Source organism: Erigeron canadensis, chromosome 9 (assembly GCF_010389155.1).
Source record: "Erigeron canadensis isolate Cc75 chromosome 9, C_canadensis_v1, whole genome shotgun sequence".
In the NCBI taxonomy this organism is placed as follows: domain Eukaryota; kingdom Viridiplantae; phylum Streptophyta; class Magnoliopsida; order Asterales; family Asteraceae; genus Erigeron; species Erigeron canadensis.
This window is the reverse complement of record NC_057769.1, coordinates 27,940,491-27,956,066: the sequence shown is the minus strand read 5'-3', so window position 1 is coordinate 27,956,066 and position 15,576 is coordinate 27,940,491. Positions and strand designations below refer to the sequence as shown.

The 15,576-nt window shown below is 34.0% G+C and overlaps 1 protein-coding gene across 1 annotated transcript; it reads left to right on the top strand.

Annotated features, from left to right (window-relative positions):
• The first annotated feature begins 3,000 nt into the window (after window positions 1-3,000).
• LOC122581313 lies at window positions 3,001-12,711 on the top strand. The gene is made up of 10 exons (XM_043753523.1): window positions 3,001-3,126; window positions 3,450-5,950; window positions 6,037-6,174; window positions 8,814-8,888; window positions 10,194-10,235; window positions 10,323-10,412; window positions 10,562-10,669; window positions 11,171-11,263; window positions 11,371-11,450; window positions 11,927-12,711. Exons 2-10 carry the CDS (start codon window positions 3,566-3,568, stop codon window positions 12,549-12,551), a joined length of 3,636 nt encoding a protein of 1,211 aa, XP_043609458.1. The 5' UTR covers window positions 3,001-3,126; window positions 3,450-3,565; the 3' UTR covers window positions 12,552-12,711.
• The last annotated feature ends 2,865 nt before the right edge of the window (window positions 12,712-15,576 follow it).

The following is a 15,576-nucleotide window of genomic DNA, read 5'->3' as shown; positions in this document are numbered from 1 at the left end:
ACAAGTAATCGACACATCAAATGTAGCAAAATCCTTAGTATGGACTATTGGACTTTTTAGGCTTAGCCTTATGTGTCATTACAATTTAATAAAGTAGGTCTCAAGTTTAGTTTTCACCGGTTACAACAAGTAATCGACACATCAAATGTAGCAAAATCCTTAGTATGGACTAGTGGACTTTTTAGGCTTAGCCTTATGTGTCGTACATCTCTCTTTGACCCGCTAACCATCATCGTCGCTTTGTATACATATTATTTCTTTTACGATATAGCGATACAACGATACCTACTAAAGTCTCTCATGATCCAATTATTACTACATCATTCTCAACCATATCAATCGATACCCTTATACGGCAAAGACAAATTAAAGCCCTTGATCTCTGTTTGTAACTTTTCTCCTTTAAGTTTTGCATTATATCATGCATATTCATTTTCTCCTATCACAGAGTTACTTCCTCAATATCTCACAATAGCTAATCAGGCGTAATTTTCATTTTATATTTGTGATGGTGAGACATTGGAAGTTTTTATTTTATCAAGAGCAATCGTAATTGTAATAAACATATTAACGATGAGATGAGATTGTAATATGGATGAAAGGTTTAGGACTTGTGATTATGATGATAGGTGTGGCATACGGTTTTTTGTGCACCATTGTACACCAATTTTACATTTTGGGTGTGTATGGCAAAGAACTTTTAGGGGCTTCAAGCTTTAATCTTTTAGGAAAAAGTTCTTATCTAATAAAAAACTTTGTTTGATGAGAGAAGCTCGAAGCTTTTAAATTTGGTGAAAAAGCTAATAATTGAAACGCTAGTATCATTAGCATTAACAAAAGCTACAAGCTTTTGATTCACAAAATTACTTTAATATCCTCCTATATTTATTAACCAAATTGTACAAATAATGTTTGACCGTGATCCGTAGTAACAGACTTCAAATATGTTTCTTTATTAGACATTATTAGACATGTATGTAGGACTTTCTAACAATATAAATTAATAGAAGGTTGTCAACCTTATCCTTGTCACCACTATATAGGCTAAAAATATATACTAGTGTTTTCTTATCAAATATGATATGAAATATTTTATGTGCAATGCGAATTTGACATATTAATAATATATAAAATTTTAATTAAACTGCAGAATATTACAATTGCCTAAAAGTTAAATATACTCTTAATAATATATATTTATATATAAAATATATAAGTGTTTTTTATTGTTGTCTATTTTGGTCATTTTATACATTTAGTTAAAAAGCTATAGCTACTTTGCCAAACATGTAAATGTATTTAAAAAGCTTTAATTATCAGCTACAGCTAATAGCCACCAGCTACCAGCTAGTTTTGCCAAACATACCCTTTATATGAACCATATAGTGCCTTTAAAGCATATATATATATAAACATACCATCTTAAGTCATATATTTTAAAGATAGGCATAGATAGTCTAATCAAGAGGATTAGGTATGAGCATACAAAATCAGTCAAATATGAGAAAGAAAGATACGAAATCCGGATCAAAAAGAGAGATATATCAGAAATCCGGTACGTGGCTATTCCACTAGTAGGGACTTATTTGCCTGTAAGTAGAAGGCTCTATTTAAGAAGAATCTCTTTCTAATTTAATAGGAGAGTATTTCAAACGTTAAAGTTTCACGTGTTCAACATAAATTGATAACATCTTAGCTTAGCTTTTACTAGGAGACAGAGAGTACTAAAAAATGGTATTGAGATTAAATAAATAAATAAATTGCAAGGCTTACATTATAGAAAATATGTTTATGTTTATATTTTCTTAAATATAGATACAATATTCCAATAAAGATTATACATTTAGCTGAACGAAAATATATAAACCAATTAACAAACGTTTACGAACATAGATGGATGAATTTGAGTTATGTTAAAGTTCCACCATTTTTAGTTCATGTTTAACTAAACAAGTCCACACGAACAAACTTCCCATTATTCATGATTTGCTTATAGCCATGTGGCCCAAATTTACTATATCTAATCTTAATTCGAATACACTATATGGCGGTTCCCTTCAACACAATAACTAACTTGAAGTTTCAAATACAAATCGTGAAGTTTTTAACAATTATATATATTCATAGTTCAAAAACAACTTCGATATTGATGAAACAAAATGTATATATTCATTTGGTTCTGTTACCACAAATGTATCTTCTTTGTGTTAGTTAACCCAAGCCACCTATTTGCCCACCTCTACTTTGTATTTTTATACGTATGTTTAACATTTTAATATTTGGGATGATATTATTATATTAATATTTTCTAAGAAATCTATCACATTTACATAGTAATTGCTTATACGTGTGTTATAACACATACACCATAATAAAACTATCAAAGTTCATGTACATTTATCATCTCTTTCATTTTGTCCGAGTTGTTTAGCAAACAACTCTCTCCCTGCTCTCTCTCCCTTTCACTCATCTCTCTCTCTCTCTCTATATATATATAGATATGAGATTTCATGATCGAGATTAAAATCGAAAGTTTTCTCTCTCTTCGGCTTTGGCTACACCTCGACCGTCTGGGAGTTTTTTTCAAAGGTAAAACCGTGAGCTAGTGGTTCTTCTATAAACATCTTTACCTTTGAGAGTAGAAATAAGACTCTCTACATCATACATCTTTCAAACCCGTCTTTTAAGTATAGTTGTCACATCATCTCCATTTCATATTACCCCAACATTGCAAAATGAACAAACTCAAATACGTTTGTCACAAATCACAAAAAGAAAGTTGAACTTAAAGACTACATAGGGGTTTTTTTTTCCATTGGGGTGAGGTTCCGGTTAAGACAACCTAGTTTAAACCCTAAAGTTAAAATTCGTCGTTAAAAAAAAAAATTTGAACTTAAACAAACATAAAAATAGCAAAAGTAGAAAAATACAAGTACCTGAATTGTCACAAATCATAAAAAGGAAAAAAGATTGCGGCCAGATAGCAGCAGAGATAAGTCTCTTTCCCAAACAAAACGACGACGTTGCCGCACTAACCCTAACTTAAAACCTACCCTCGCCACCTCACACCGCCGTGCAGCCGCTCGCGGAGGAGCTCCGCCGTTGATTACCTCACTACGCTATTAGGTATTCTATTGATTTTCTTCAATCCTTTCTTATCATACTTTCTATTGTTTATTCATTTTCATTATATATATATACACGTATACACCTATAGATATATAAGTTATAGCATCATTACATTTATTGTATCTATCAATTATATATAATTTATGCATAAATCACTTAGCGCCTAGCTTGAAGATTGACAGAATTGTCATGATTTTTAGTTTTTGTTACTTATCGATCATTTTTAGTTAGTTAGTTTGTTAGATTTTGTGTTCCGTTACACATTTTATATTTTTTAAGCTGTGTTCCGTTGTTGATCGTTGTGATCGCCTTTTTTGCAGGTATTTTGTTTTTTGAAGCTTGAGAATAAATGAATATATAACGATAAGTGTTTTAGATGTGTTTGCGATATTGGTAGATTAGAACGTTATTCGGTAGGGTGTGTGTTTGGATCACAATGATAAAGCCTACGGGGCATAAAGAAAGGAACACGATTAAATCTGAGGTTTCGAGGAGTTACTCGGATGATGGCACTGCTGCTAGAACGAGGCCCTTTAGTTTTGATGAGATAATGCTTAGAAGGAAAATGAAGAAGGAAACTGGTAATGTTGATGATCAACGTGTTGAAACAGATGTGGTTTTGGGTAAAGGAGATGAGGATATGTCTGGTCGCGTTGAATCTGTTAGACACGGGGATGATGTTCGTGATAGTGAAAGAGATGGTTGTAGGGAGACTTTAAAGATAAGTTCCAGGAGTGAAGAGGATAGGTATAGGTCAAGGGAAGATGAAATAGTTGATAGTGAACGTGAAAAACGTGTTTCTAGGGATCCTGTAAAGTTAAGCTCACGAACAAAAGAGGATAAACCTCAATTGAGGGAAGATAAGATAGAGGATAGTGAACACGAAAAACGTGTTTCTAGGGATTCTGTAAAGTTAAGCTCACGAATAAAAGAGGATAAGCCTAGTTTGAGGGAAGATAAGATAGTGGAAAGTGAACATGAACAGCTTACTTCTAGGGAACCTGTAAAGGTAAGCTCACGAACAAAAGAGGATAAGCCTAAGGTGCGGGAAGACAAGATAGTGGAAAGTGAATATGAACGCCGTGCTTCTAGGAAGGTTGGAAAGATAAGTTCACGAGTAAAAGAGGATCAGTCTAAGATGCGGGAAGACAAGATAGTGGAAAGTGAATATGAACTGGGTGCTTTTAGGGAGCATGTAAAGGCAAGTTCACGATTAAAAGAGGATCAGTTTAAGGTGCGGGAAGACAAAATAGTGGAAAGTGAATATGGGCAACGCACTTCTAGGGACCCTATGAAGGTAACTTCTCGAACAAAAGAGGATAGATCTAATTTGAGGGAAGACAGAGTAAGGGAAACTAACAGGTCTAATTTGAGGGAAGACAGAACGAGGGAAAGTAAGTATGAACAATATTCTTTTAGGGACGGTTATCGAACAAAAGAGGATAAGTCTAAGGTACAAGAAGAGAAAATAGGGGAACGTGAATACGAAAAACATACTTCCAAGGACCTTGCAAAGGTAAGTTCACGAGCAAAAGAGAACAAGTCTAAGGTGAGGGAAGACAAGACAGTGGAAAGTGAATACAATAAACATGCTTTTAGGGACCCTGTAAAAGTAAATTCACGGACAAAAGAAGACAAGTCAATGGAAAGTGAATACGGAAGATATGCTTCTAGGGACCTCGCAAAGGTAGCTTCTCGAACTCAAGAGGAAAAGTCTAAGGTGCGAGAAGATAAAATAGTGGAAAGTGAATACAAACAACATGCTTCGAGGGACCCTGCAAAAGTAAGTTCACAAGCAAAAGAGGACAAGTCTAAAGGGAGGGAAGAAAAAATGGTGGAAATTGAATTTAAAGTACGCAGTAATACTCAAATTAGATCAGAGATTGTTAGTAACAATGTGAAAGATAAAAGGTCAGAAAGAGGTCACGAGAAGAGAAAGAACCAGGATAGGGTGAATGATGAGTTTGACCGTGAACATGTAAAGAGGCATGCTAAGGAACCTGAAGTGAAAGACAGCGATAGAGAGAACTCTGAACATGTGAGCAAGAGGAAGACTCAAAACGGATATGATGAGCGAGGCAGAGACCAGGATGCTGGGAAGAAACATGAATCGAGAAAGTGGCATGATTCCAGTACTTCAGAGAATAAGCAAAAAGGGTTAACGTCTGAATCTTTCCGTGAAGACTTAAATATGAGGAGCAAACGATCCAGGAGTAGAGAGCATGAGAGAGACAGAAGTAAAAGATCGAAGTCACGCTCACCAAGGGGACATAAACAACGATTGTATGATGCACGAGAGCATGAAGATGTATCCTCACATTCTTCAAAAGATAGGAAGAAGATATCAAATAATGGTTCAAGTAACAAGTCTAAGAGACATGATGCATCTTCAAGTCGGCTTGGTGGCTATTCTCCAAGAAAGAGAAGAAGCGAGGCTGCTGTTAAGACTCCTTCTCCAACTAGTCGTTCTCCAGAGAAGAAAAGCACTGTATGGGATTCACCACCTGCTAAGATGGAAAGCAATGTCCTTTTATCAAAAAAAATTGAACTGTCTAATAGACATGAGGTATCCAGTACGGTCCTCCTCACTCCAAGCATCCCCAAACCAACGTTCGGGGTTCTTTCCAGCATTCCTTTGATGATGAATGCCTCTGTTGACTCGGTCCAGCTAACTCAAGCAACCAGGCCTAAAAGGAGGATTTATGTAGAGAACTTGCCATCTTCAGCTTCCGAGGAAGCTGTAATGAAATGGCTTAGTGGTTATCTTCGACCTTATGGTGTTAATCAAGCTCAAGGCACAGGCCCGTGCATTAGCTGTATTGTAAGTGTTTTATTGCGTTCAAAGATGCAGCTTTTCAATATATTCTGCATTTGCTTGAATTGATTTCTTGTCACGGTTTTATACAGATGAACAAGGATAAGGGCCAGGCTCTAGTGGAATTTCTCACACCTGAGGATGCTTCTACTGCTCTCCATCTTGATGGCAAGTCTTTTTCGGGCAACATTCTTAGAATCAGACGCCCCAAAGACTACGTTGAAACAACTGTAAGACTGATAACTGTGTCCTCTCTCCTCTTATGGTTTTAGCACATGTGCCTTATCTTGTTTGTTTGCTGAAAATCACGTAATTAAGTAGTTATTATATTAAGCTAATGATAAATTTCTAGACCCAGGACCACTAGTAAGGAATATGATAGGGATCCACTTCAAACAACTTTAGCCGATATATGTAGTATTTGAAAAACCATCCGAGTGTACTCAGAATGTTTTGATATGCAAGTCAATTGTGTTTTCTGCACCAGCATTTTTGAAGGACAACATTAGTTCTTTCTTTAGATAGGGACTTACTTAATGGCTAATACTAGCTAAACATCGATCCAATATCTTGGATGTCAACAGTGTGTGGTAGGTTGATGATGGTAAATGAATGTATGATTTTTGTTGGTAGCTTTCTACCTCAATAGAAGGATATTTGAGCATGAAGCATTAGATCACATTCAGCAAGTATCTGCATCATGTAGATTAAGACATGTTGGTGATTGCTGAAGGGCTTACATGATACCAATTGAGTTAGATGTTAAGTTTGGAGTTCAGAAGCCTAGGGTTTCAATTTAATTTAATTTAGGACGCTTTATTGTCTCTATGATATTAAATTTTAGATTTTTTCAAACATACTTGTTACTTAAATGGGTTAATAAAGTTTTGACATCCTGTGAGTTTATGTTGATTCATTGTTTTTAACCCCTCAAGTGGTTAAACCACCAAATTTTAAAAGGACAGAGTCATTTTGATAAATGAACTTTAGGGAGTAAAATGTTCTTTTTGCAAGTATAGACATCAAACTATAAACTACAAGGATTAAAGCAATTAATATAGTTAAATTAGAAGATTAATTTATGAATAAAAAAATCTGAAAGGGTAAAAATGCTAAAAAGCTGAAACTTTAAGGATCAAACCTTTAACATGTAAGTACTTGAAGTTGTGAAGACGACTTTTGTTACTTTGGAAAATCTGATGCAACACTGTAACAGAAACTTCACGTTAGATTTCAGTTGATTTGCACCTTCCCCCCGTAGTAAATAGTCGGAAGATTGTTAGTATTTACCGAGGTAGAAGTGTTTGATTTATGACTTTCAGTGAGCTCTAATATAAATCTGAGACAATATGTTTGAAATAGAATTTTGCGTGATGATTATAATATTGCTATTTGCATAGGAATTCAAACGTGTATATATGCTGTAGACCATTCTTTGTCCTTTCATATGTTCACTTCATGATGACACTAGGTTGTCGCTCAGAACTATGTGGTTGATCTTAGGTGTCCTTTTGGATCCTCTACTATGGACCTTTTGACACAATGGTAAGTTAATAACAGTCCAATCTTTGCGAGGTAGTGTTGTGAAGAGGTATCTATAAGACTAAACTAAAATGTTTTTAACATTTGCATTGTTTTTTCTTTCTAAATCACATCATTGAGCGTGTTTCTGGTATTCTGTATTTCTAAACAGTTGTCGCATGATATTTTGTCAAAACTGAACCAAATGTATAAATAGAGTGATAATGGTATCTATGTAATTTTTCTTTGTTCTAATGTAAAATTTGAAGAATGCACAGGCTGTATGTGAAATCTTCAGTTATGATTTCTAGGTGTGTTGATGTCATATACTCATAATATGATACAGAAATCAACTTTTATTGCCTTGTATTATTTGATGATATAAATGAAAGGTGTTATGAGGGAGAAATAAGGGAGAATAATTGCTTTTATTTAGGTCTTTTACTGTCCACAATTTGCTTTGTTTTCTGCTCATTTGTAGAATGTGGATAACAAATGTATTAATCATTTAACTTATGGAATTGACTTTTTTTTCATGATTAAAGTGTTTAACTTTGTATTATCTGGCAGTATATTCTTAGATTGGATATCTTCAACCCTTTTCACAGCTACCAAATATTCGTTGTTTATATTAGCTAAAATTAAATCCCACTTCAGTGCCACCTTCCTTTTTCGCATTTCTTTATGTGAAGTATATATAATCATCTTTTGTTAGAAGGTATACTTCCTGACAATCATGTTGGATTCTTAAATAGGCTGTTTATGTTGGGTATATCATAATTCACGTTCAGGATGGTGATGAAGCTGACTCCTAACATAAGAAGATTTTCAGGTGTAGTGTAATATTTAATTTTCTGAGTACGAAGAACTTACGCTGTAGTGGCAATATTTGTTGCAAATGCAGGCGCCTTTTTCTGTAAAGACTAATTAGTTTTAGTCGATATACATTAATGCTTAATAAATGTTTACTAGGTGTGAACAATCAGGGTGTTGAAACTTATGTATGCCAAGATTATTCTTCACTAATAAAGACTCTAGCATACATACATTATACGGAGTACGAACTACTAATTCCAATCTTTAGCCCTTAGTGTTTGTCCGCAATGTAGTGATACTTGCAGAATCATATTAAAATAGTTTGCATGTATTTATGTTTGTCAATCTTTCAGCAGTATATTATTTCTGTATAGCCGTTTTGATATCGGTATAAAAAGTTCATTGTGTATGCTGTAATTCCACGTGGTAGTCATATAGTAAATATATGAAAGTGGTTCTTGGTGATTTAGTTGTGGTTGCTGAGGTTACTATTTATGTAGCAGGTTTTCAGACAGTTGCTTTTTACATGCAGACTGGTGTTTTGGAGAAACCTGCTGCTGGAGCTGTTTCTTCTGTTAGAAACATTGTTGAAGACTCTCCTAATAAGGTTTGCTCTAGAAGCCATTAAGCTTTCTTTTGTCAATTGAAGAGGTGGCAAAAAATGAACAAAACGCTAGTGGGTTGAGTAATGGGTTAAGTGTGGCTGGGTAATATGTCAACTGGGGTTGGGTTGAATTCGGTCGCAAACAAATATGTTATCCTTATCCATTTTTTGGTTATAAAGAATTTGCTTATAATGGTAGTAGCAGCTATGCAGTTACAGCAATGGAGTCTGGTGACTTTTAAGTTTTAACCTGTTATGTTTTTTGTTAAATGCCTTAGAGGCTTAGGCCTTAGACCATAGTCACATAAAACGCGGTACGTTTCGGTACGGGTACGCGATACGGGTACTCCTCGTAACGAATTCGGTACGGGGGGGTATACCCATTTCGGTACGAAGTGGTACGAAATGTTACAGTGTACCATGTATTTGGTTCGGTGTACCAAAAAGTCATCACATAAGTAAACAAAATTTATAAATTTATCCATTTTCAAAATTAAAATATAAAATAAAATAAAATAAGAACGCACACAGAAATACATTTAAAAAACACATAAATGTATTTTAAAAACAAACTAAAGAGGGCTTAGTTAAACCCAATTCAGTTTACCACAAGCCGTAGCCCATAACATTTTACAAACCCTTATTCCCTAAATATATTAAAAAAGGGATCAAGACCGGCTCTATCTTGTTACTTTCCTTCCATTCTTTTGTTAGTATTAACTCTCTCTGTTACTTCCTCTTAACTTGAAATTAAAAATAATCAACACACATGAAATCCATATTCAATGATCAAAGACCAAATCTCAAATTCCATTAAAGTCTTAGACCCATATGATTTGTATATTGTTAGTTACCCATTTTACCTTCTTTAGATCAACCATTACTCAAAGTTAGAAGAATAATAGTCATATATCATTAGAAGTGTTTGATTGCGTAAATCACTTAGTTAGATTAGGGTGACAATGGTGCAATTCGACAGTTACTTCAATTTTGTTTTACTGTGTTTAAACCACCTGATTGAAATAGTATTCTATGGCTGTGATTATCTTTGAATATATATAGTTAGCGGAAACTCTATCCTGTAGTCAATATCACTTTTACATTGTGGTAAATGGTTCTATTGCTTGCCACCATAGCATCAGGCCATCAGTCTTCCCTAATTATAGGATTATATCAGAGACTGAGACTTTTTGAGATTTTTGTTTATGCTTTCATCTATAGTCGAAATTCTCGAGTTACTTATTATCTTTGCGAGTTTGCTGCTTTTTTGTTTTTTCTATTTAAAGTGGTGTATGGTTTGTCCTGTAGATTTTTATTGGTGGGATTTCAAATGTTATTACATCCGAAATGGTAAGTATCATCACCTCCACTCCTTTATTTTATTTTATTTATTTGAACTCTTATATGTGGCATCTAATTAGTATGTGTCATTCACAGCTCAAGGAGATTGCTAGTGCTTTTGGACCTCTAAAGGCTTATCACTTCGAGGAGCATGTAGATCTTGACAGTCCATGTGCTTTCGTTGAGGTATGAAGTCTTATACCTTCCATCTTTGCTGGCTTATCATTTTGTCAGTTTGTATATATGGAATATGGATAGACCTTCCTTCCTTGCTGGTATATATTATTATTATCTGCTTTTATTCCCTTCCATTCTTGACATCAACTGTTATGCAGTATGCAGATCAATCAGTCACTGTCAAAGCATGTGTGGGCCTTAACGGTATGAAATTGGGGGGTCAAGTTCTGACTGTAACTCAAGCACTTCCGGAGGCTTCCTCAGTGGTATGCCATATTTTTTAGTTTTAACTCAATAAAAGAATTGGGTTTTTCACGTTTTCTGTACTTAATGTTCTATTAGAGGTGGCAGTCTCTTATTATAGGGTTCATCTGGGATATGTTTCATTTGTAATGGGCCAAACCATAAAATATTGCTAAAAAATTAATGTCAAATGGGTTAAAAAGGTTGAAATTCACTGGGAGTTTAATTTTGATTGTTAAAAAAAATTCTAAATTATGTTATATATGTAATTAGATCAATATTGTAACACCGATAATCACATCCAACTACATCCAGGAATCGCATCTGTCAGATGTGGTTTCGTATATACTATTTGTAAATATCTAATTATTTGTATAGGTTTTTGTTTGCAAAATGGACAATAGTGTTTCGGGTCAACCCAGTCTGACCCATATTGCTTTTGCTTGTACTAAGTTTTACCCAACCCACTCACTCTGCCACCTCTATGTTATTGGGTTACGGTGTTGATATGATCACATGACCAGGAAAATCAAGGCGGCCAACCTTTTTATGGAACTCCAGTGCATGTACGACAACTTCTTAAGAACCCAACACAAGTCCTGAAACTCTCTAATGTGGTATGTTTTTTCATGTTTGATGTAGAAATCATTGAGTTCTTCCCATTGTCATTGCTACTTACGTATTAATTTGTTATCACATGTCCTCATTTTCTTTATCTGTATAGCTGGACCCACACAGCCTATCATCATTATCTGAATTGGATTTGGAAGAAATACTAGAAGATTTACGCCTAGAATGTGCCAGGTTATTATCACTCCATTCTTTTGACACCGACTATAAGCTAGTGATGGTTATGTCAACCCACTTGTAAATTGGTTAGTTCAGTCGTGTTTATTTTGAATGCTTCAAATAAAAAATTTCAGTTAAAAATGGAACTGCCAAATCAATTAAGCACTCGAGTATATCTTCAATGCATAAAATCCTTTAAAATCATGTTATTCAAATACTTAGATTATCATTGTAATATCATCATTTGCGATTATTATTAATACATTTGTATATAAGTTTAGAGTTTGGACCACTAATGGCTGACCCATGATACAAAGTGACCTGTTTAAACATAAATTATTTTTACATTTTACTCAACCCAACTTCCTGTGGATCATCTACGAGCTATGCACTGAGGAACTATTTGAAAGATCAAAGATGGGAAATGTTTAAGTTTTGTTTATCATTCTTCACTATTATTTTTATGATATGTTGTCTGAACAATGTTGCAGGTTTGGCATAGTCAAGTCTATTAATATCATCAAGCAACCCAAAATGCTCATAAGCCCGGAGACAATTACAGTCGATGAAGAAGCTAATTCAATGATAGATGAAGTAACAGAGCCTTCAGGACAGCATGAAAAAGTTGAAGAACCGGCAGCTGTGAATTTGAGTCTTGATAAACAAGATGACTCAGCTCCTCAAGGCGGCGATGATGAACCTGAAAAAGTTAACGGGGATGCAGAAGCTAATGGCATCGATGGTAATAAACATGAAGACAAGATGGTAGAAGAAGAAACATACGATACAAAAATGGTTGATAGTGTCATAGAAAACCAGAACTTGGAGAACCCCAACCAGACAAGTTCTGTGATAGATCATCTGAAGTTGAACGATTTCAAACCTACTGATAATATTCAGGCGGAAATCAAGTCACCAAAAGCAGAATCATGTGGTATCGATGATTCATCTGATATTAATGAGGCTTTCGAGGCGGGTTGTGTCTTGGTAGAGTACAAGAGAACAGAAGCTTCTTCAATGGCTGCACATTGTTTACATGGGCGAGTTTTTGATGGAAGAATGGTGAATGTGGAATATGTTGCATATGATGTTTACTGCACCAGGTTTCATAAATGACTTTATTACCACTGTCTTGATGGCTAACCTTTTTGCATTATCTCACTAGAATTCAATGATCAAGATGAAAACAGACGATATATTGTAATATGTATATGTCAATGGATGTTGTCATCAGTTTTTACATGATGATCTTGTATGAAAAATCATATTTGAGTAACCTCGGTTTTACACTTTTAAACAATGTTAGTTTGATTACATCAACTGTTGTTTGGCTGTCCAAAGTTGTTAAAAGTGACCCCAACGCACTAGGATTTGAGCATTTTGCCTTTTGAGTCAAGGCCCGTTCCAAAGACGCATTGGTGCAGCACCTTGGGTTCAAGTCAGGACCTAGTGCATTTCATGGGCCGCTTTTTATGTATCGACTAAAGAGACGGTGGACCATTGTTATCTCTCTGAACACTGAGGGTGGCGGCCTGAACAATTAAGTTGACTTAGTCTGGACCTCTGATTTTTATTAGACTTAGGGAGTGAGGAGTGTATCTCTTCCCCTCACAACCTTTTTACATTCTCTCTCCTCCTATCCCCTCTCCTCTCTCATGTAAGGAATGCCCCTCCCTTCCCCTCTCCTCTCTCATACAAGGAATACCCCTCCCCTCCCTTCACCACCTTTTTCATTATGTCATTCAATTGTTACAAAGCCGTGAAAGATAGAGAGACTGTCATCACCTCTCTTCTCCCCTCATCACGGTATCCATTGTAAGGATTGGTGCTCACCTCCTCTCATCACGGTATCTCTCCCATCATCGACCTACTCCCCACTCCCTTATAATACTTGTCCTAACATTGCAATTTACGTTAGAAGCCTTTAAAGTTTAAATCCTAAACAAATTTGGACTAGAATCTCAATCAGCCTTTGGCTTCTTCATCTGTGCCTAGGTAAACATGTTGGAGCTGATGATTAAATGGCTTGAAAGTGGACCTCTGATTTTTATTAGACTTATAATACTTGACATAATTTGATAGGTATAATTTTTGGTTGGTTAAATTTGATGTATTTGGATGAATGAATCAGCAGCTAATTGGAATCATATAACAACCCGTGCATGGATTGACGGGAGCTCTCTTTTTTTTTTTCCTATCCATCAAAATCATTAACGTTTATTAATAAATAAGATTTTATAATAGTGTCCCATTATTATGTATTTCCTAAATTATCAAAAAGTATATTTACTTCTCATTAATTCAATTTGATAATTACCACTAATATATAAATGACAAATATATGTTTTCATATTTAAAAAAATTTTATTTCATTAAATACATCATAACTAGTGCATTGAGAACACTATTTACTAAATCCCAAATAAATAATGGGATTTGCTAACTAGTGTCCCTAATGCATTAGTTAAAAAACATTTAATGAACTTGTTATTTCCTTATTAATCAAAAATTATATTTAATGTGTATTAATTTAACCTAACAATTTCTATTTATAAATGAATAATTAATACATATTTTAGGAAGGTTGAACTTCATTAAATGTTTTATTAAATGCTACTTAACTGGTGCACTAAGGGCACTAGTTAGCAAATCCCATAAATAATTACTTACAAGTTAGTCAAGACCAACCATACATTTGAAATATCTATTTAGGATTTAGTAAATAATGTATTCAAGGCACTAGTTATAATGCATTTAATGAAGTTAAAATTTTTTAAATATTAAAACATATATTTGTCATTTATATATTAGTGGTAACAATCAAATTGAATTAATGAGAAGTAAATATACTTTTTGATAATTTAGGAAATACATAATAATGGGACACTATTATAAAATATCTTATTTACTACATCAAACTTAACCAACCAAAAATTATACCTATCAAATTATGTCAAAAAAGATTACCTAAAATTTCATATCGTACAAAAGAACCTATTATTAATCTTCAAGGAGCTTTTCAACTAAACAACAAGATTCAATCATAATCAAAAAAGTATACAATCTGTCATTTTCACATGAATCATCGTATTCAAGAAATCGAAGTTGTCGAATTTCAATAATGAACTTGTATCATTATGTCCCTATATAAGATACGAATGTCAAAGAACATTCATTTAGAAATTAGAATGATGACAAAATCACATATATCATTACCATATAATATAATGAAGTCTGTTTTTGTAATTGCTGAAAGTCTTTTGGTCTTGATAAACTAATGTTTGTTTTGGACTTAGAGATCATTTATAGTAGAGACCAGTCATTGCTAGGCTGATTATAATGAATCAAAATTTTTTTAACAATTGACTGCAAGAGTGCAAGGTAATGATAAATTGATAAGTGTTTATATCTTGGGTTTCCCATACGAATTCAAATCCCACTCTTTATATTTGGAAGGATGAGGTGAAAGGGGGGTATTTGAGGTATTATCGTAAATTATGGGTTTCATCCTAAATATTTAGGTAGTAGTGAAACTATGATAAGTTGTCATTGAAAAAAAATTACAACTTTTACTCGAGAACAATTCGTTTCCATATTCATAATATGTAGTGTATTTCATTGTTAGTGATTATCCTGATTGCTGGAATTCCTTAAAATAAGTTTGCAATATATGAATGAATGAGAAATGGAGATATATTAGTTAATGTTTTATACTTCTATTCTTTTCAAATGAACACAAAGTTCACTTTAAATTATTTTGAAAATAAAACCAACATGTCAATGTGTCATGATGATCATTACAATGTTTTTTTTAAGTGTATTAAAAATATCATTAACCAAGAGTGTTCCCAAAACCTTATCATTCACAATATCCATTTGGACAACGAGTAGTCGACGTAGTAGTTAGAATTATAAATCTTCAAATTTTGTTTTCTTGTAGTCGTCACGTAATTTGTGATGTCACATCCTTCACCCATTATCTAAGAACGAAGTTTAATACAAATGTTTTTCAAGTATATATATATGTATTAAAATAACATTACATTAAACATTATATTGTACCGCTAAACTTCTAAAAAGTCAAATTACAAGCAGGGTCGTCATTAGCGTCAGTGTCGGAGATGTGGAACCGTGTAGGGCT